The following is a 24,037-nucleotide window of genomic DNA, read 5'->3' on the forward strand; positions in this document are numbered from 1 at the left end:
GTTTTTGTACGTGCAGCATCATATATATATATATATATATATATATATTGTTTCTTTTTTTTTTCGAACATTTATCGACATTAAACTTACATTGCATTGACATTTAAAAACCATTAATACATCAACATTCATAGATTCCATTCAGTTATCAATACATGACATAACACTCAATATAAGTATTCCTGTGTTGTAGCACGAAATGTTTTAACTTACAGTAGATCAACCATCGTATCTAACTTGAAGACTCCTTCTGAAAGCAAGATTTTAATGATAATCCGTACTTAATGTAACACTGAGTTGGATAATAATAGCATAAATTTTATAGGAGTGTTCAGAAATAATTTTGCAACGTTACCCGCCAAAATAGCCCAAATATAACTTTAAATGTTTTATTTTTAGTTCAGTTTTATAAAACATTTACACGAATATCGACTTTTTTATATCATCTGACGAAATTCATGTCCAACTTAACAATAAACAAAAATATTTCCTTTTTCTTAAAAGTATTTAAATAAATAAAGTACAGGGTGTTTATAAAGTCCCGGAGCCATTCTTATGTTTAATATCTCATAAAATAATGAAGATATAAACAAACTTATGGCATTTATTGACGGAATAACTTATACATTTTCCTTTTCAGGTTTGAATATCTTTACTTTTGTAAATATCGTCTGCGCGTGTGATTAATTTCAGATAATTTCATTTTTAAGTCTAAATATCTGTAGTTTTCTAAATATCGTCTGCATTTTTTTTTCTCTTTTGTTTTTGGCAACTATTGCAATGTTAGGTTTACTTTTCCACAAATAGAAGAGCTTCAGGCACATGTCTTTTTGCAACAAGATGGTGCACCACCTCATTGGGGTACCATCGTTCATAGTTCTTTGAATGACCATGACCATTTTACAGGAAGATGGATTGGGCGAGGAGGTCCAATTCCTTGGCCACCCAGATCACCTGATATAACGCCGCTGGACTTTCTCCTTTGGGGATTTATAAAGGACAACGTTTTCAGGAGGAGAGTGTCGAACGAGGATGACCTAAAAGCCAGGATTACAACCGCAATAGCCTCTGAGGATGCCGACATGCTTGCCGCTACCTGGCGTGAAATCGAATATCGACTTGATATTCTCCATGCGACGAAGTGGGCACGCGTAGAAGTTCCTTGACAAGGGTCATGAAACTTTTTGAGTCTATCTAACCATTTATGTTATTAATTTTAATCTATCTTTATTATTTTATGAGTTATTAAACATCAAAATGGGTCCGGGACTTTATAAACACCCTGTATATTTACGTACTTTTCTAAACTAAAACAAGGCATACGGAACTAGTAAAAAACGCAAAATCAGTGTTTATTGGCACTCATTTAGTTGAGCATTTAGATACTTTTTTTTAGCGCAAAACGTGTAAATCTTCTGTAAATTCCATAATAAATATAATTTTGAACACAGGCCAAACTTTTTAAGTCGCAGTATCCTGTATGTGGAATTTATTAGTACGGTAACCTGTTTTACAAATGGTTGCGAAGCATGTTTCAAAAAGCCAGCCTATAAAAAAACTCTAACGTATTTTTTATAATGTGTTTGTCTGCAAGATATAATGATTGATTTACAATACACCGCGCATGGGCTGTTTTGCCGTGGGATATTTTGACGGGAGTATTTAAATTTTTATTTTAATTTGAAGTTAGATAAGATTTTCAAACATTTGAATGAATTTGTTTTTCTGCGATGACCATTTGAATAATCCGTTGAAAACTGAGAATGTCCCTAAATGAGTCGTCTAAATCTGCATGCGCATTAAATCTAATTTAAAACTCGGAAGTAAAAAATACACGGGATTCATTATAACTTGACAAAATGCCCTTTCAAAAATTCAAATTTATGAACAAATTTATGAATAACATGATTTTCCTAATTTTGAATTAATTATAAAGATTTAAGTTCATCAAAATAAAAGCTAAATCTTCTCTGTTAATTACCACATATAACAAAGTGCAGATATTTCACGTATTGTTTTCAAACTATTTGCTTCAATATGCGACGGAATTGTATATTCTTTCCTCTTAAAGTTGTCCAAATTTTTTATTTAAATTTGGAGTATTTAAATTTTTATTTTAATTTGAAGTTAGATAAGATTTAAGTAATTAATTTTCTAAAACTAAATACTAACATGCATATATTTTAAAATTTTATGTAAATTAAAATTGCTGTGAATAAGCTCAATTTAAAAGCAAATTAAACTCAGTAATCTAATAATAAAGATGCAAAATTGTTGTTATAATAAAAACCATTGTCATTCCGAATGATTATTAAGTATTCAATTATTTGAATTAGAAAGTTAATATGTTGAAATTTTCGACATCATTAACTTTTAAAACAGTTAACGAAAGCGAGATATTAACAGCTTCACCGTTTCCCCCGGTACAGATTCGTCGATCTGAAAAGTGTCTTCGAGAGTCAGCAACGAAACATACTTGTCGGATTTTAACGTAACCCCTCCCCTCCCCGAGATAGTTACCCCAAGAGACGACTGGGTCGCTTCGTGAAGCAAGTTTTTCAGAAACAAAAAGTTTATCTCAAGGGGGGAGCACACGTTTGAGTTTTGTCGGAAGGGAAAATGGTTTTTCATTGACGAATCAAATAATAATTGTCAGTTTCATCATCGTCAAATTGAGAAGTTAAATCATTATTGTTAACTGGACAAATTGTCAAGTTAAATCATCATTGTCAAACCGACGAGTTAAATAATCACTATTAAATCATCATTGTCAAACCGACGAGTTAAATGATTACTATTAAATCATCATTGTCAAACCGACGAGTTAAATAATCACTATTAAATCATCACTGTCAAATTGGCGACTGGCAAGTTAAATCATTGTCAAATTTCTTCAATTAAAAATAATATGCATCACATCTGGACCAAAGAAACCAAAAGAATATTTCAAAATGTACCAAATGAACTTAGGAATCTTAGCTGATATTTTCAGTTACCGTCCACTTCATTTTGAATGCAAATGCCTGCCGAAGCATTTTGTATGTCCAAATCAGCACACGCACACAGCTTAGTTTCCTTACTATTTTACAGAAACATCCAAAATGTTTGTTTCCACGTTTTCTTTTCTTTTCATAGAAACGTATGTCTTCTCTTTTACTGTATCCTGCACGTAGAATCTGTCCTCCAGCAAGTGTTGTCTGGTAGATTAAAAATCCGCCTTTGCAACTTCCTCATATTATCCAACAGAACTTGGGGAGATGAGTCTAGTTTGTAAGCTTCTTGGTAATGGAACTTTGCCGATGTGTAATTACCCTAAAAGATAAGAAATAAATAATTTAACGTAACACATTTTAGGAGGAGTTCAAAAATTTGCAGCAATAGTTTCGCTTCTTCAAATGCAAATGACGAAAGAAAAGCTTGTGGTCAGGTGATAACAAAGAGAGGAAGGAAGTGAAGCTGCTGGGTCCGTCTATTGATAAAAATGAAAATAACTGCGAAATAATTTCTTTAACCCTTTCCGGCACGCTACCTTTTAAAGTTAGAATTTTGATAAAGAAAAAGGTAGGCAGTCTAATTAGGCCTAGAGGTGTACACAAGTCAAATTTTGTGAAGATAGCACTTATCGTTTTAATTCTGTGGGTGTGCCCAAAGTGGCACACTGATTGAATAGAGCTTCGAAAAGAGTGCTGAAACGAGCATTGTTGTCAATGAACTGACCGATGAGATGCGAAGAAACAAATAATACAGACTCTCAGTTGTCCTAGACGATCGGTGAGCCCGGCCGGGGCACATCTAGAGCTCGCCGTTTGATTTTAGGAAAGATTTCAAGGTAAAAATTTAAAACTAATATAGAATAAGGAGATTAGCATACAGCCAAATAAATAACATAGAAATTTCTTTTCAAACAATTCCTTTTATACCCTAACAAAATCTGGAAGATTTCTTTGAAAAATGAGGGTCTTAAAAAACTAAGCATGGGTAAAATATATGGACTGGTTTGTGTTGAGCTGCCATCTACTGTAAATAAAGAAGGTTCAGAGTAACCTATAGTAACCTATAAATCCTTTCTCATTCAATTTTTCTGTGCGTACAGAAAGAAATGCTTAGGTATGTCCATACCGGACACACTGTGCCGCAAAGGGTTAACGAAGAATTTTCCCGTTTCAAATAATAAACGCAAGGAAAAATAGAATGGATGAAATTAAAATGTAAAAGTGAAAATATAAATTACAGTGAAGAAAAATAGAACTAATGAAGCATTTAATGCAAGTTATACATACAATTGAGCAATAACAAGGATATTATTAACAAGGCTAAATTGATAAATTTTAGCAATAACTAGGATATGAAATCTCTCATATGAGAGAGACCAACTATGCAGAATTGAGGAAGGTGAAAATGAGGAGAATCTTTTTAAATTTTCAGGGCCCAGCGCTAAAAGGCTGTAAAAAAATACGATATTACAAAAATATTTTAGTGGCACGAAATTCTTTTTCCGCATTCAGGTTTGCTGCACAGTTCCAATCCTATAAATTATTTGTCCAATTGCTTATTTTAAGGAAAGGACTGGTACAATTTTAAAAGTTTTAAAATTCAAAACTCATACCTTTATGTGATAGATGACGGCCAGATTTAGATGAGCTCGAGGAAGTTTCGGATCCAGAAGTAAAGCTAATCTGTAGCTCTGTAAAAGAAGTATGCGAAACGATTACAATTCCTGTAGTGACTTCGAATTTCAAAATATAATAAATCTGATATACAATCCAGTCGACGGCAAAATATTAGTACAAATACAGGGCCAATAAATAACAAATTACCATTCATTATACCATCAATAATTATAGTAAAGGCGATAATATTTATACACTTCACCATTAATAATTATAGTAAAAGCGTCAGTACTTTTAACATATACTTTTTACATAAATAATTATAGTAAAAGCGTCAATATTTATACACCGTGTTTACGAAAGCTCTTGTCCGGCATTCATTTTGGCCCACCAGCGGCCGAGCGGTAAAGTCGCTGAACACTGGTAGTTCGGTCCGAGGTTCGAATCCCGCGAACGGGCTGGCTGCATGGGTGTTTTCGTGGTTTTCCACATGTGTAACGTGTATACGAGCCAGTTTCCCTTAGAAAGTCTTCCACGAAGGCATCCCTTCCCTTAGGCAGATAGCCCTAGTGTGCTTTGCCATAACTAAATACACCATACACCGGCTTTCATTTTCTGCAACCGTCGCTAGACATCCGCTTCCAGTTATAAAAATATTTAAAATGACACCATCATTCATATTTTGGGTTCTTAACCCGCGGGAAAGCGCGTGGGGTGTATCATACCCCACCCCTACATAAAAGTGGAAGGAATGTGAAACTAAAATTCTGTGCTGCATTCAGTAGCTGAGTTTCTAGTTGTGGTTGACTTTCAATACCGCTTTTTCTTTGGCTGTCTGTTTCAGAGAAAGATTTATTTATTGTTGGAATTGGGGTACGGCACACCCCACGCGCCTGTCCGTGTAAGTGTTTTTCTGACTGAATATTAGTTCAGAAATTTATTTCTAGAGTGTAGTTTGGTTTCGCAAAAGATAAAACATTAATTCCTAATGTTCCTAAAAAAAGAAAAACTGTTCTTATGCTTTCAACATTATATAACGATCGTACTAAAGATGATACTATCGGAGAAAATAAAACATCAGGAATTATATGTTTTTATAATGTGGCTAAAGGAGGAGTGGATATGAGGAATGAAATGTCAGCCAAATATTGAATTGCCAGTATAACAAGGAGGTGGCCGATGGTAATTTTCTTTCCTGCACTGAATATTACTGTAATAAATGCTTGATTTCAACTGCTAATTCACCAACCAGAAACAGAAGTTTGTTTTTTGAAGACATTACAATTACAGTAAGACCCCGCTTAACGCTGTTTCGTTTAGCGCTGTTTCGGTTTAGCGCTCTTTTATTTCAACCCGGGGATTCCACGAAATCGCTCGCAGCATACGGGGATTCCCCGAAATATTATGCAGCGATAGGTTTCAAATACATATCCGAAAGAGTGTACTTGTATTTCTTGTTTGGTGCGGTATTGTACAGACATATTTTGAAGGGGTAAATGAGGAAGATGTCGAAGAAATAATTCAAGAAGCAGCGGCTAGTCTTTCTAATGATGAGCTCGAGGAATTAACTGAACAAGAAGAAAATAAAAATGTTGACAGCAGTGATTCAGAAGAAGAGCAAAAAGAACTTTCGATGGCGTTTGTAAAAAGGAGTTTGTCTACCATAACTGAAATAATGGATCAATTCATTGAAAATGATCCGAATTTTGACAGGAGCTCAAAAGTAAGGCGTGGTGTTAGAGATGCTCTATCCATTTATGAAGAACTTTTAAGAGAACAACGCAAAAGAAAAAGGCAAACAACATTAGATGCTTTTGTCACAAAAAGGCAGAACACTGAAAACGCAGAAGGCTAACTAAATATGACTGACTGAGAATTTTATTTGTTTTTTTTAAGAATATTCGTTTTGTTATTTATATTTCGTTTTTATTTTTGCAAGAAATAATAATGTGGTATTAATTTGGGCTTTAAGAAATAAATGTTTGGTTTTATTTTTATTAAAAAAACATACTTTTTAAATTTAATACCTAACCAATTTCCTAGCCATCTTCCCCTAAGCCCAATATTTACATGTAAAGATAGCCTCGTTTAGCGCTGTTTCGCATTACGCTCTACTTTGATGGAACGTATCCCCCGCGTTAAGCGGGGTCTTACTGTAATGAAAAAATGTATTGAACAAAGATCAGAGATTAATACTTTACCAAGAAACTGACGTACTGCATGCAAAACAAAAGCAAAAGTTTTGACGAAGAATTAAAACGAATACACGAAATTTGAAACAACTAAGTATGAAAGATGTGATAAATTGCCCTCACACCAAGGTCAAAAGAACGTGAATACAATGTTTAAAATGTGAAAACATTCTGTGCCGAGAACACATGAATGTATTTCGTTCAAAGTGTGAAGAAATAAAATAAGAATTGTGTATTAGAGATGCAATGAAACTTAGAGGCATGATGTTTATTTTTTTCTTATTTTCATTTATCTTAATTTTAAGATTATTTTGGAAATTAATTTTTTGTAACCCAATAATTAATCACATATTTATAATACACGAGAAAAACATGTTACAAGAAAAACAGCTTTAAAACAAAATAAAACTATGTTTATCGATTTTAAATACTGGGGTATGTGATTCCCCACGCACCCTCTCTATCAACTTTTCTTGGTGCGACTTCCGCCGGGTTAAATTTTAAACAACTAGTTTTGTAAAAACTACGGAACCGTACCTTTTGACACATTCCTGCGTACCGTTCCTACTCGTAATAAAAGATAAAGAACAGAAAGTTAGGCTCCGTACGACAGGAATGAACCAAATGTCTGCGTATTTCTGACATTATGTTGCACGAGGGATCACTTTAATAAATAAACTGGAAAAATTCGAGGTTTTCCTCCTTAAATACCATTTAATGATATTACTTGGTTACTGTATTATTTAGAATTACGTTACATGTGCTATGCCGAGAAAATTATCCCACACAAATTTTCAAAGGCTAAAAATACGTTATTAATATGCTAGTGATTTTTTTTTTTTTTTCAGTTTAAAATCATAATGTCATGTATACAACGATCTTACGAAAATTCGTTAAAGTATAATTATTTTTCATTTTTAATTGATGCGGATAATATTACGAGTGTGTTGCCTGCCGAAACAGGTGTGCTTTGGGAACAAGAATTCTGTTGAGATTCAGCGAATGAAATCTCACTTCTGGAAATATATCATATTAATCAATACGTTTGCCTGGAAAGTTTGAGAGCTGTAAAGTGTTTTCGGAAAATAAATTTGATCGAGGTTTCATGGGTTCTGCGTTCGTTGGATCCATTGCAATGTACGGATACGATGTACGACGTACGAAATTACGCCCGTAACAGCATACGGGTATCGCAGAAGCGCATAAAAAGTTAGATTTTGAAGTTTCTACAAAATTGAAAACTTTTAATTTAAAAATTCCCTAACGCGAATCTTTGCGCCATTTAAAACATTTTTTGTTACTGGAAGTACATGTGTCTGCGACCAGTGGTTGCGTAAATAAGGGCCGGATGAGAACTTTTGAGAACACAGTATTAGAAACATCGGTAAACGATTTTTTTAATATTTTTATTAATTATGTTATTATAAACTTATCCTGCCTTCGTGGAGGACTAAAGTGTTCGAGAAGGATTCTTAGAATGCGTGCTTCTTGAAATGTGAAATTTTAGGAAGAATGTTATCAGACACAACACTCCCATCTTCATTCAATTTTTCCTGTATTTGCAGATTTATTGAAGAATCGGTTTACATTGGCAATAAAGAACATTTTTACAAATGCCATATTTTTTTTAATTAGCTAAAAATATTAAAATTAAAAGGACAAATTCGAGAGAAATTTTTGACATGTTAAAAAAAATTATTCCCACAGCATAAATACGATCGGTGGAGAATTCTGCATGAAGATACAGTAGGTAAAAAAGTATTGGAAACTGCCTATAATTGATCAATCTAGCTAACAAAGGAAATGCTTGACAAATTTAGCTGGACATAATGAAAGCAGAAGGCTATAAAGACACAAAGCTAATGAAACTTTCGTTTTAATATGCCTTTTACACAAAATATACAACAAAAACGTAAATTTGCATGTCAAAGATCACACAGCAAAATGTGGGAACAAAATTTAACATTTCGTGTTCATACCATTTGCATTTATAACAACTTGTAATCTATTTCTCATAGAGAAAACCAAAGTCCTCGTTAAAAAAGGAAACACAGAAGTCTTCTGTTGTCCAACATTGTTGGTCCGAAAATCACACTTTCAACTTTTCTGCTGCCAAAATTATTTAAAAAGCATCTTCCATTAGAGAACTATATTTTTTAGAGGAATTTCACATTCAAAAACTATCTTTCTGTTGTAATTAACGATCCTAATTCCAATCCATCTTTGGCCTTTAAAGAAATTATGTTTTAGTCCTGGTTTCATCAACTAGCTTATTTTCTGCCAAGGTTTCTTATCTTATCTGATCATTATATTCTTATTTCGTTCATTTTCGTTTTTGCAGCTGACGATGGTGGTTCGGTAAAACTGGTCCTGTGAAAATTTAAAAATAAAACGCTGATTTTTGTTGTTTGACTTCTGTATTAGTATTTGTTCGGCGTGTTATTGTGTCTTAATCAGAGTCTGGTTGTTGAAAAAGTCTTGTTGGGAGTTTTGTGACATTCTTGCAGGAGTATACGCTTAAATTCATTTTTACACCAAAAGTTTGTTTCCTGAGTTCTAGGTCCAATTTGTGCTATAAATTTTCAATTGAATTTATGTCAGACGATTGAGGCGGTGTCTTAACTGGCGAGTAGCGTTAGAGAGCAACTATATTGCCAGGTGAGGTTGACTGTATCCTTAGGGTCATTGTCCTGCTGAAACACAAATGACGTTCCTAAGCCAAGTTTTTGCGCACTGAAGTTAATATTATGGCGCAATATGTCAATGTACGTATGTGTTGTCATACAACTGTTACCGTGAAAGACCGAAATTGGAGAATGTCGACTTTCACCGGAGAATGTCAACATTCACCAAATACGTCGGTGAAAGATCGAATGTTGCATTACATTCGGACCTTCACCGGTGTATGTCGACAATCACAGATATGCTCTGGTGTAGGTCGAAAAGAGAGGAGTCTATGTACACGCTGACATTGCAAAAGGCAGTGTACCACAAATAAATGCAGTTGTAAAAGCAAGGGCCTCTTGTGCAATTCAAAGTGTCATAATAGTTTGTTATAATAAATAAGATTTGAATCACATAATTTGGTAAGTTTTCAACTTCTATTATTTTCTTTTCTCATTTTGAATGTACTGTGTGTTTTAAGTTCTTATATTCTTAAGTTCTTATTTTAAGGCTCAAGTGCGTTTTTCCGCGACTGAATTACGGAGAAGAAAATATAATATTCTTATATGTTCAACATTCACCATTAGTACATGGTGAATGTCAACATTCACCGGTGTCAAAATAACCAAGTCAGAAATAAGAGTATTTGGAAAATATTTCGGACATACACCAAGCGATTATGTGAGTGTTGACATTCTCCAGATTTCGGTGTTTCACCGTAACAATACCATCAATGAAGCACAGGTTACGAACTAAGTTTGCTGCCATACAGCCCCAAACTACGACGCGCCCTCCAGCATGTTTTACAGTCGGCTTTAAATGTTGTTTTTCCAGTTCGGAGTTAGGCTTTCTCCACACATATTGTTGTCCATCACTTTCCAAAATGTTAAACTTTGATTGGTCGGACAAAATAACTGTGTTCCAAAATTCGTCTGGTAAATAAACATGAGATTTTGCAAAACCCAATCACTTTCTCCTGTTTATTTCTAAAATGAAAGGTTTCTTTCTAGGCTGCCCTTCCATAATAACTTCCTCTATGTCAAACATTCCGTATAGTCTGTACATTAAAAGTTTTATTCGAAGTGGTTTTTCTTAACGTCTTTTGATAATGCCACGTTTTATCTTGCAGAAAATATTCGAGGCTGTCCACTTCTAATCTTATTTTCCTGTCTTTTTGAACTTTTTACAACACTTTCTAACAGTAAATAAACTTATGTTTAGTTGTAATCCTATAGCATGATAAGTTAAACCATCATTTCTGGGTTGAATAATGATGTTTTTAACATTAACATCCAACTCCTTCGACTTCGAAGCTAGTTTATTAGGGTATTAGCAAAATAACGCTTTAAAAGTTTTGAAGTAGCGCTGCAGACTTTACACTAACAGAGTTTCTTATCATTGTAAACACGTGACCTCAACATAACAAAATTTGCATAGCAGTTAGAACTTTGCCATTACTTCTTTGACATGCAAGTTTACGTTTTGTTGTATATTTTGTATAAAAGGCGTATTAAATTGGAAGATTAGATTAGGATTTGAGTGTTTATTACCTCCTGTGTTTCGTTATGTCCAGTTAAAATAGTCAAGCATTTCTTTTGCTAGGAAATATGATCAATTACAGGCAATTTCCAATACTTTTTTAACCACCTGTATATCGTCATTAGATAAAACAGTCGACGTCGCTGAATATGATCCGGCTATTGTTATCGTTTGGATATTTTTTTTTCAAATCGCCGAATTCTTGTCCGTTTAATGAGATTCTTCATACTTATGTGCGCCCTTATGCCGGGACAATATGTGATAATTTCACGCTACAGGGCGACAATGCTAGACCGCGCAGGTTTCGCATCGTGGATGATTATATCTTCAGCAGCAAACAATTCAGTGCGTGAGTGGCCACCTCGATCACCGGACCTGAACCCTATCGAGCATATTTGGGATGCTTCAAGGTGACGTATAGATACTCTTTCTTTCTCTTCAGAACCTTGCCATGCTTGCAACTGCTTCACAATAGCAATGGTTCTCGCTTCCTACGGAACTGATACACTGAATAATTGACAGCATAGCACATAACCGTATGTGTTTATTACTTCTTGGGAAGATCATCTAATTTAAAGTAATTTTCCTATAGCAAACTGCCACATCTGATTTCTTCATTTTATATATATGCTAATATATATAATACCATAAGTGTCTGCTAAATTCTTTTCATGTTATTTTATACCTTACTATGTATGTTTTGTATATGTACGTATGGTCAGGTTCATTAAATGCTAGGTGTAACTTTTTAAGTAATCATTATTTTCATGATTTTTCTTTAATTAACTTGATTTTTCTTTAATAACGAATGTATTACATATAGGATTTAAATTGAATCAAACCTATGTTTGAAAGAAAATTTTTTTGAATATGTCGAAAAATACCATTTAAATTACTTTAATTACAACTTTATGTTAATATGTGTCATTTTTAATTTTTATCATTATAAGATGTATTAGAGGAATGTAAATTAATTGTTGAATCATAATCGTTGAATGTTTCGGATGCGATGGGCCTGGTATCTATGTATACGAGTATATATATATATGTTACCGTGAAAGACCGAAATTGGAGAATGTCGACTTTACCGGAGAATGTCAACATTCACCAAATACGTCGGTGAAAGATCGAATATTTCTTTACATTCTTGTACATTCGGACACTCACCGCTGTATGTCAGCAATCAGAGATATGCTCTGGTGTAGGTCGAAAAGAGAGGAATATATGTACATGCTGAAATTCCAAAAGGAAGTGTTCCACTAAATAAATGCAGTTGTAAAAGCAAGGTCCTCTTGTGCAATTCAAATTGTCATAATAGTTTAAGTTGTTGCAATAAATAAGATTTGAATCACATAATCTGGTAAGTTTATAACTTCTATTATTTTCCTTTCGCATTTTGAATGTACTCTGTGTTTTAAGTTCTTATATACTTAAGTTCTTATTCTGAGTTTCAAGTGCGTTTTTTCGTGAATGAATTACGGAGAAGGAACTATAATATTCTTATATGTTCAACATTCACCATTAGTACATGGTGAATGTCGACATTCACCGGTGTAAGTCAGAAATAAGAGTATGTGGAAAATATTTCGGACATACACCAAGCGACTATGTGAATGTTGACATTAACCGATGAAAGTCAACATTCTCCAGATTTCGGTGTTTCACCGTAACATGTATATATAGAAGAATGTGTGTTAGTTCTCAATTAACTCAATCGCTACTATAGCTATCATCATCAAACTTTCTATAGTTTTTTTCTGGGTCCTCGAAAAGGATGACACCCGCTTTTTTCTTAAAAAAATAGCTAAATTCACAGATATTAATTAAAAACGCTGAAAACGCTAATTTTGGCCCTCATTTTTCCGAGTGGCAACAGTCTCGCACGCTGGAGATAAAAATCTGTTTTATTTGGAGAAGCGTTGCCACTGCTCGTTTACAAATCGTAGAGTTTGTTAACAAATTCCTAAGTTTTACAATGAAATAAAAATAGCGTTGCAAAACGTTAAATGCGTTATTCCCGATTCCAAAAATTCGTGGGAAGCCATTTCGCCTATTCCCAACTTCGTGTGACTTTAATCAGCCGAGACATTAATTAAAAACTCTGAAGACGCTCATTTTCGCACTCATTTTTTTCCGAGTGGCAACAGTCTCGCAGTATTGGAGATAATTTGTCTTTTTCGAAAAGTGTTGCTACTCTTCGCTTCCAATCGTAGAGTTTGTTAATCAAAATATTGTAAGTTTTAGAAAATCTTACAAGCATAAAGAAGAATGCGTTATTGATTTCTTATCAATTTTGATCACATTTTGCCACAATGAATCGACTAAAATTGAATATAGGTGAAATAATGGATGGAACTCGAGCTTTTACGACCATTTGATTAGAAGGACGAAACTCATTAAAAACTGCATGCCGTTATTGCTGATATAATTGAGAGAGAATGAGTTTATTTTTCTAACGAAATGTTTTTATGGTACATCTCTGATATACGCCCTAATTTCACCAAATGTGGCGATATGTGTTCTGCGCTGGTTTTTGGCGCGATTGCGTGTTGTATGGCAACCCTGTTGACGTTGAAAAATCTTTCGCTGGAGTTCTTTGGTTCGCGTCATGCTTTGTGTCTGAGAAGCTAGGGGGGAAAGATATAATGGTGAAAGTTGTTGAATTGAAGTTCGGCAAAAGGAATATCGTCGTGGCCATCCTGTTGAGGGGCAATGGGTATTTGGAGGTGTGGAAAGAGGGTGTGGGAGATTATTTTTAGTGGCTGTGCGTGATAGATGTAGGGATTTGTGATTATTTGTTATTTTATTTATTTGTGAACCATAGTCTGAATTTTGTGGATAGTGTGTCTGGCTGTCATATAAATACGATAGTGATTACGTGGCAGCATGAAATTGGTATTTCTGCTGTTCGAAAAAAGCATTGATTCATGGTAAGTGCATTTTATTTTATTCTTGTTCTTATTTTGTAGAATGTTATGTTCTTTTTTTTTTTTTTTTTTTCAGTATGAATTTCTGTCGTTATTGTTGTTTTTTTGAATTGTTTGAAATTTATTTTAGTTATTTTGTTGATTAGTGTTTTAAAGTTGAAACAGAACGCTGTATATATGGTATTCTTTGAAATTTATTGTTGTTATGTTAATTTATTAAAGTGAGGTGTGCGTAGTTCGTAGATTCGTTTGTTGCGTAAATTGTGCAATTCGTAGATTTTTTTTTTAAAGTTTAAACAGGATGCTGTGTACATGGTATTCTTTGAAATTTATCGTTGTTGTGTTAATTTATTAAAGCGAGGTGTTCGTAGATTCGTTTGTTGCCTAAATTATGCAATTCGTAGATTTTTTTTAAGTTTAAACAGGATGCTGTGTTCATGGTATTCTTTGAAATTTATTGTTGTTGTGTTAATTTATTAAAACGAGGTGTGCGTAGTTCGTAGATTCGTTCGTTGCCTAGATTGTACCATTCGTAGATGGTTTTTTTTTTTTTTTTTTTTTTTTTTTTAAGTTAAAACATATCGCTGTGTACATGGACTCTTGTCAAATAATTTTGGTTAGACACTTTACGGTTTTGCTATCTAAATGTTTTGTTTTTGTTTCGGATTTTTAGCTTAAATTGTGTGTTCAAAACGTGGTTTTTGCATTCGCGAAAACCATGTTTTTGGAGACATTTTAGGCTTAAAGTTCGAAATGTAGACAAAAAATTTAGATAGCAATATGGCAGCGTGGAGTTTCTCTCCAAAAATATTTGGCGACTTGAGGGCGCATATCAGAGTATTTCCACCGCTTGATTACAAGCTCGATCTATTTTTAAAATCTTTAAACTACTGTTCTAATCTAATCTAAACTACTGTTCTAACTACTAATGTAACTACTAATCTAATAATGTAATAAACTTATCGCGATAGTCTCGCGATAAACTGTGCCATTGCTAATTAGCATAAGTTGGCGCACCAAGTGTTGCGACACACGCAAAAATGAAGTAGAGAAATTATGTAGCACAATTTTTGAACTAAATATTATATCTTTGCGGAAAGTGGACTTAAACTTCTTTCAAAATAATTATATTCGGGCCCACCAGCGGCCGAGCGGTAATGTCGCTGAACACTGGTAGTTCGGTCTGAGGTTCGAATCCCGCGAACGGGCTGGCTGCATGGGTGTTTTCGTGGTTTTCCTCATGTGTAACGTGTATACGAGCAAGTTTCCCTTAAAAAGTCCTCCACGAAGGCATCCCTCCCTTAAGAAAGATAGCCCTCGAGTGCTTTGCCATAATTTAATAAACCAAACCAAAGTAATTATATATGTAATTTCTTTAACTGCGTAAAAATTTATATTAATAAAATGATGAAATTTTTAATCTTGTGCTAAATCTCCGAAAAAGTCCAATTTCGTTTCCCAATACCTAAATCAAAACAATGCTATATATAAATCTAATATATGCTAAGTCATGCTTTCGAGACAAATTAAATTTCGTCAGTAGGCCGAGTAGAATGGAAGATATAGATCTTTCCCTTTTTTAGGGGAAATTGTTTATAGATAAAAAGCTCATAGCAGATTGCATGCACTGTTTTCATTAACTACTTTTTTAGCATAACGAACTTGCGCCACTTTCAAAACTTTCAAGTACCTAGTGACGCGTGATTGTTTATTATGGAAAAAAGTCACCAGTTTCTTCAGAATTCCTCAGAAAGGATTGGAGTAATATTGCAGAATTCTGTGCCAACTTTTATATTTCATTAGCAGCCAACTTCAACGGTCGACAGGATAATATAACGTCAAGCTTTTCGAAACCTTGCCGTTAGTTTATGCTAATTAACCATTTATTATGGTTTTAGCCTTTACTATAGCTTCTGCTTTCCACCAGAAGGAAAACGAGTGGTGTCCATTCGAGCTGAGGGTTTTCATTGTTTAGATCGAAGCTTCTGGCAGCCGCTGCTGTCGCCAGCTTTGCGTAAGTTGTATTCCAGCTTCAGCGACTTGTTAGTCGATGTTTAAAATACGCATCATTCGATATTTGAGCTAGCTTAAGTAAATTAATATTTATGTTAATCTTGGATGACTAAATGCAATTAGGTCGCGAAGGCTCATCTGTCGCAAAAGCTGTGCATTTAAGATTCGAATGAAAAGGTTATTTTAACTTTCTTTAGAATATATGATTTTTTTCAGACGAAGCGTTTCGCTATTAAACTAAGTAGGCTCTTTTGACTGAAGTTTCTGATTACAATAGAGTCCTACAAGCTACCGTTTCATTCAAAGGCTCTTTAAGCTAACTTTCATTTGCAAAGTGAAACAAACGTACACTCTTCACGGAAAAGAAATGGTTTAATCTTCGGATTAGGGTAACTTGGCGACTTTTTCGCGAAAATTTGGCGACGAACCCTGCTACAGCAACCTGCTAGTTTTTTTTTTTTTTTTTTTTGGTTGCCATTTTGTTTTTACAAAGTAAAGGCATGTTTTTTTTTTTACTCAACCATTTTTTTTTCCAACAATCTGCTAGCCGAATTACGCTTATGCTAGAACTTTTATGGAACAAAAGTGCTTAATCATGACGAATATTAGGTGCAAAATTGGGAGAAAGTGCAGAATCGCCCACTGCTTGCCGTGTTTTTAAGAATTGTACATACACTGTATCATCCATGTACACGTCGACCTATTTTAAATAAAAATTCCCAGAATTGCACAAAAATGGCATTGCGCACACTCTTAACTTTATCCATGTACAATGCTAAAGTCCTATCTAGCAACCTTTATCGCCTTACCAAAATGTCGCCAAACTGCCTGTTGCCATATTCCAAAGATTAGCCAAGAAATGGAACAGTTCTACATGTTCCGTTCCACTAGGCAAATTGATGAAATTTAACTCGCAAAAGCGCAGCTTAGGGTATGTTATATATTAGACTTACCTTCAAATATGATGTGTATATATTAGACTTACCTATGTTCTAGCATAGGTATTTTGACATAAAATCGACCTTTTTCTGAAATGACATACCCTTTTATTTCATATTTCGATGCTACTTCTCAAATTATGCCTAAATATTAAGTTTTGTAAAAGTTGGTGTGAAACTTACCGAGAAATTCACAAATTTTATCTTGCCGCTCGATTTTTTCAGTTTGCGCCAAAATAATTCAGTCGGCAAAATTCCCAATTGTAGTAACCTTTTTTCATTATGCATGAGCGGAAAAATGTGCATCGTTCATTCCTTGAAATAATTTTAACTAAGTGCGCAAGCCACATTTGTCGTTATTATCGCTTAATAAATGTACTAAATTTCAAAACGCGCCAATATATAAAGTCACGTATATCTTGGCAAACTTTGAATAAAACGCTCTAATCTTTTGCAGTTGTGGTAAGAAATACATCTACTTTTAAGATGATGACGAAAGGTTACAAATATTTTTTTTTTCAAAAAATTTTACGAAAATTACTAAAAATATACATTTTAAAAACAAATCAGAAAACGTCTGCCAATTTTATTTGTGTTGAACATAAATTTCCAACTGTGAAAAAAGGAATCAAATAAGTTTAATAAAAAAAAAAAAAGATAACAACGAAGATTTTGAGGGATGATTTTTTAAAAACTACTCTTGTGATTTTTATAAAACTTAACACTTTGGGTTAATGTGAGTCGTAGAATCGAAATATGGAAGAAAACAGGTACGTCATCTCCGAAAAAATCCAATTTCGTGTCGCAATACCTAAGTCAAAACAATGCTATATATAAATCTAATATATGCTAATGAGCTTCCAGACATGAAAAACGCAAATTAAATTTCGTCAGTAGGCCGAGTAGAATGGGAGATATATATCTTTCCTTTTTTTTTGGCAGGGGAGTGCAATGTGTACATGGAAATAAAATAAATAATTTACCTCCTCTGCTGCATCGAAGTCGTCCATATCTTTTAAAATATCGCCATGTTCTTCGTGGTATTTGGCGCAGACTGGCTCCGAGGACGAGCACAAGCTCAAAGCTTTCAAAATCGTCTCCAGGGCCTAAAAAGGACATAGAAAATAAGCAAATCAGGATTAGAAACGGAGAAGAAAGAACATTTGGTTTATTGATTTACCGTTTGGTTAATTGGCTTAGCGCCGTCGGGTAGAGTAGACTTTAAAGTACCCCTTGTATTATGGCGATGTTGTTGTTTGATTTATCGCCAAGTTTGTTTCATTTATCGTAGCCTGAGTAGAATGTTATGGAAACCCTATTGTGACGTAATCGGGTGCATGATTCTGGGAAATTTTGAATCATGGGATGTTTTGTAAGGCGTTTTTGTGGTGTGTATTGGTTTGATTCCTTAGACGGTAGAATGGCCAAATGTAGTAAGATTAATTTGAAGTTTCTGTACGAATTGGAGCGAAAGAGGAAAAGAGCTTTAATTGACTGGTGTGTAAATGAAGGTTTACTTAGTAGCCATTATAAGTGTTCTGTATGTAGGAAGGTCTAGTCGAACGTAAAAACCGTTTAGATGGGTTTGTAGGAAGAAAGGTTCAGATGGTCACTATGTGAAGCGTTCGATCAGAAAGAGTACCTGGTTTGAAAAAAGTCATTTTGAGTATGATAGATATTTTGATTTTTACGTGGCTCTGGGTGTACGAAGCGAACTCGAAAATCATGGTAAGTGAATATTTGCTTTTAGTACTGCTTAAATGTATAACATGTTTTTCCTTTTTTATGTTATTTTATTGGTTTGGTTTAAAATATATTTTATTGAGATTATGTATTTTTGTTTGCCTATATTGTAGAATTTGTTGCTCCTTTGATTTTTTAGAGGAAAATATATCGATGTGTACATGGACAAAGTAAAGGGAGTGCACAATGCAAGTTTGTGCAATTCTGGGATTTTTTTTAAAGTAAAAATAAGTCGACGTGTACATGGATAAAGTTAAAAGAGTGTGCAATGCCATTTTTGTGCAATTCGGGGATTTTTTTTTAAGCGAAAATAGGTCGACGTGTACATGGATACCGAGTTTGTGCAATTGTTTGTCTTGTTACTTTGGCTTGTTACTTTGTTTTTGGCGCAAAAATCGACGCTTCGCAAGCCAAAATAACGAGTCAAAGAATTGCACAAAATCGGTATCCATGTATCGCCCAAAATCGCCAAGTTTCGCCAAGGGGTACCCTAAACTATACTTTTACCTAAGTTAATTAGTTTCAAAGAATAATTAAATTTATTAAACTTGAAAGCGTGAGAGATAAAACTATTTTAATACGGGCAGCAACAATACATTTTTATTGAATCGCTCATTTTTTAAAGTTTATTAAATCCACAAAAAATACGAAAGACATCAAAAACGAATTTGAAATCTGAAGACGCGCTCTGAGTTTCCCATGCGCGTGAGTGGTGTGTTCAAGATTGGGTGAGTTGGATTGAACAACGAATATTGACTGCCGTATGACAAATAGGGACCGAGGCATTTGATATTAAAGTCGGGAATTATGTTCAGGGGTCGTACACAAATTGGAGAGAGAAGGTTTTGCATTCGTACGTCTCTTAAGAAATAAAATATTGCTTAGAAAGAAAGTTTTGAGAGACTACGTGGCGAACTTTGCGGCTTATTATGAAAAATATTGATTAGTATAACTTTTTATTTTTTTATTATGAAACGAATTTATGACTTTGAGACCGTGGTTAGTCACAAAAGAATATCACCGAATGGCATTTAAGCGGAAATGTCAACCCCGAATAATTCGAATTCATTTATGAGGCGACCCTTCAATGCAAACTGAAAATGGAAGAAATGGCAAATTTTGAAATTAAGTATTTTTTAGTCTGTTTAGTGGTTAGTCAATTTTTTGTCTGTCGGGAGTCAAACCTTTTCTGTTTTATTTTTTTATTGCAGCTACAAAATTTCTTAAAGATATATTTTAAATCACTCATAATTACTCATATATATATATATAATTTGTAGGTTTGTAGGAAGAAAGGTTCAGATGGTCACTATGTGAAGGATTCGGTCAGAAAGAGTACCTGGTTAGAAAAAAGTAATTTGAGTATGATTGGTATTTTGATTTTTACGTGGCTCTGGGGCTACGAAGCGAACTCGAAAATCATGGTAAGTGACTATTTGCTTTTGGTAGTGCTTAAATGTATAACATGTTTTTCCTTTGTTATGTTATTTTATTGTTTGGTTTAAAATGTATTTTATTGAGATTATGTATTTTTTGTTTGCCTATATTGTAGAATTTGGTGCTCCTTTGACTTTTTAAGTGAAAATATATCGATGTGTACATGGACAAAGTAAAGGAAGTGCACAATGCAAGTTTGCGCAATTCTGGGATTTTTTTAAGTGAAAATAGGTCGACGTGTACATGGATAAAGTCAAAGGAGTGTGCAATATCATTTTTGTACAATTCGGGGATTTTTTTTTAAGTGAAAATAAGTCGATGTGTTCATGGATACCGACTTTGTGCAATTGTTTGTCGTGTTATTTTGGCTTCGCAAGGCAAAATAACGAAAAGAATTGCACAAAATCGGTATCCATGTACCTCCAAAAATCGCCAAGTTTCGCCAAGGGGTACCCTAAACTATACTTTCAGCGCGCCGTCTCCCCACTACGTGACCCCAGCCGTTTATTGATATTAACAAAATAGATACATAATTTGAAATGAACAATAATTTGGAATGATACATGGTTTGGAATGTCATACAAAAATTTGGAGCATAATATATAAAATAACATGATAGTAAATGTACAGAATTTTGAATATAATACAATTTTAAACATTTCCAAATGCACAGATTTTGCAAATATGCAGTTCAAATAGTTCATGTGTAAATATAGTTCATATTTCAAAAGGTACATGTATATAGTTCAAATAGTTCATATGCGTAGTTCAGATAGTTGTAACAAAGAGTTCAGATATATATAAAAAATTGAAGTTTCTAAAATACAAATAGCTCTAAAATTTAAATAAATTGTAGTTTATCATAGTGTTCAGAGTTTATCTGTAAAATAAACTTCGGATAGTTCAAAGATAATGACTCTTAGTGAGTAGATCAAAGTATGTGGTATGTTAATAGTTCATAAATGTAAACTCATAAAAATTTCCTAACAAAATACAAAAGTTCGTAACTGCTGGTAAATATAGAAAATAGTATCTCATGAAATAAGCAATTTTAGCAAAACAACAAAATGCTAATTGGGAAACTTGCATCTTGTGTATATGGGGATAGAATGTGCAAATAATAACAAATTCAATTCACGCGCGCCCACCAGCGGCCGAGCGATAAAGACGCTGAACTTTGGTAGTTCGGTCCGAGGTTCGAATCCCGCGAACGGGCTGGCTGCATGGGCGTTTTCGTGGTTTTTCCCATGTGTAATGTGTATACGAGGCAGTTTCCCTTAGAAAGTCCTTTATAAAGGCATCCCTCCCTTTAGGCAGATAGCCCTCGTATGCTTTGCCATAATTGAATAATCAATCCAATCAGCTCACGCGTACCTCATGGGCGACTGCAACGCTCCTTACAATGTCTATACAAAGCGCAGAAATATTACCGTTTTCAGGCACTTGCATTGTTGTCTCGCGAGACGTATTTTGTGTTTGCCCCTCGTAGAAAAACACTGACGTCATTCGAGCACGTTTCTGTGTTCAAACGAGGCAGAATCGTTGCACACAGACATTGTGATGATTATCAACTACCAGTGCCTTCAAAGTGCCAAAGCGAAGTACTTTGAACTTTACACTATTATCTGATGCTCATTATACAAAGTGCTCTCCATGCTGCTGCGCACAATTCTGTGCACATTGAACTCTATGCATAATGAACTCTGTGCAAAGTAAACTCTGCAAAATCTGTGCACAATCACACAACGATACCACCAACACAAAAGTAACATAGCATTATAACTCGCGTCACATCCATCGTCCCAAATGCTAAGGCATTCCTCCAAGCACACCAATAAATGTCAAACTGCAACACCTAATTAATTGTAACATGTTATCTCCATATTGATTCCTGTATACCAATATATCTGTACCTCGATTACCTGTACCCCAGTTTATTTTTATAATTGCTCTTCCTATGTAAATAACTTGTTACTTTAATGTAATTTATTATGTCAACTGCGTAATGTAATGACTTGAAATATAATCTTTTGTCTTAATAAATGCCAGAAAAGGTTAGTGCAGTGGGGCAATACCATTTTTGTCTATGACGATGTCGTGGTGCCCCTGCACTTTTTCCTGTCCTGTCCTGTCCTGCACACAGACATTGCGGAATATTCTTCTATGAGATTGGTCATTGTGTCGAAAGTCGCCAAGCAATAGTCATACGAAATATGGAATCGATGTATGCAGGAGTGAACGACTGACGGGCAGGAGGTATTGCAGCCGCCGCGTCGACCCACTTTACGGGAAGGCAGGCATATGGTGTGCATGACACTGATGGACCACATTGCCACATCTCAATCATATCTCAACAATCGGCGTCTGCACGACTCCGTTTACAGTTACTAGGCGTCCATTGCTTCGCTTACTTACTTAAACCATTTCCTGGTGCACTGAAAGTCGAAGATGAACATCCAAATGGCATGACATTGTGTTTTAGAACTCGTCACGCTTCTGCCTGCAGTTCCACGATGGGCGGATTACACTTTGGAAATACTTTAGAGGGAGCTGTTGAATTGTTGCGTTATGTATCGTCATACTGGTCTACATCCGTTTCTTTGAGATCCATTCCGCTTCCCTCCAATACGCATTATTAGTACCCTTACCAACCAACGCTTATTCGCAACGTCTTTTCATTCCTTACTTTCAGGGTTCGCCTGCGGCCACATTTCAGCAGGACAATGCGCGACCACTCGTTGCACTCAATGTTCAAGCTTTCCTCTTAGCCCATCATGTGGCACTGTTACTCTGACCTGCCCGTTCTACAGATTGATCGCCCATCGAACATGTCTGGTCAATGATCAGAGAACGCCTCAGGCGGCAAGCAGAACCCGCAGGGGCTAATCTTTAGAATATGGTAACAGGTAGTTTGGCGACATTTTGGTAAGGCGATAAAGGTTACTAGCTAGGACTTTAGCAATAATCTGAGAAGTACACAGTTCGAATCACAGATTATTTTGTCTCAGAGAAATGAGAGATCATGAGACATGTCATGTGACATTTTCCGGAAAATTCCAATAGGGATTTTAGCTATTAAGCACTTAGAAACAATTTCGCTGCTAAGTGCAGAATCGTCCACTTATTTGTTTGGCGCTTTTTACATCAGTAAGAAAAACTAGATTTTTGTCAATTTTCTTTGACTTTTTAAGTGAAAATAGGTCGATGTGTACATGGATAAAGTCAAGCGTGTGCGCAATGCCATTTTTGTGCAATTCTGGTTTTTTTTTTTTTTAAGTGAAAATAGGTCGACGTGTACATGGCTACCGTGTATATGCAATTCTTAAAAACGCGGCAAGCAGTGGGCGATTCTACACTTTCTCCCAATTTCGCACCCAATTTTCGTCATGATTAAGCACTTTTGTTCCATAAAAATTCTAGCATAAGCGTAATTCGGCTAGCAGATTGTTGGAAAAAAAATGTTGAGTAAAAAAACATGCCTTTACTTCGTGAAAACAAAATGGCGTCCGAAACAAAACTAGCAGGTTGCTGAAGCAGGGTTGGTTCCCAAATCTTAGCCAAAAAATCGCCAAGTTACCATAATCCAAAGATTAACCCCCGCAGGTACATTAGATGAACTTTGGGTGAGAAGGCAGCAACGGCTGCATTCCTCGACAACACATCTGAAGCCTCTTTCACTCCATTCCGCGGCGTGTAACAAATATCGAAAAACGTGGAGGTAACACTCGGTAGTGATTTTCGCGTTTCCCGACTTCGAGGATGGCTGCAAAATCAGTTAATTTTTGTTGCTCTGGTCGCATTTCGGATGGTAGGCAGTGTATCTGAAGTCCGAGTTTACATTATTTCCATTGAAAACTAACGAAAATAACATGCCATAAAATTAATAAATTGAACTAATTAATTTATCTCTACATATAATAAAAGAAAGAGTCTGTCTGTGTGTGTGTGTGTGTGTTTCGTTCGCGTTTGCGCGT

At 34.9% G+C, this 24,037-nt stretch overlaps 1 protein-coding gene across 1 annotated transcript in view; it reads right to left on the reverse strand.

Annotated features, from left to right (window-relative positions):
• Nucleotides 1-3,153: 3,153 nt before the first annotated feature.
• Nucleotides 3,154-24,037, reverse strand: part of LOC118196746 (protein O-mannosyl-transferase TMTC1-like) — an 848,849-nt gene continuing 827,965 nt past the window's right edge. Inside the window, exons 16-18 of the mRNA XM_085812306.1 lie at nt 17,867-17,989; nt 4,607-4,684; nt 3,154-3,312 (exon numbers count right to left, since the gene is read on the reverse strand). Of these exons, the coding sequence (XP_085668432.1) occupies nt 3,154-3,312; nt 4,607-4,684; nt 17,867-17,989 (360 nt within the window). The remainder of the gene's footprint in view (nt 3,313-4,606; nt 4,685-17,866; nt 17,990-24,037) is intronic.

This window comes from Stegodyphus dumicola, chromosome 3 (genome assembly GCF_044657685.1).
Source record: "Stegodyphus dumicola isolate Sdum_Otavi_A_Nest chromosome 3, ASM4465768v1".
Lineage (NCBI taxonomy): Eukaryota > Metazoa > Arthropoda > Arachnida > Araneae > Eresidae > Stegodyphus > Stegodyphus dumicola.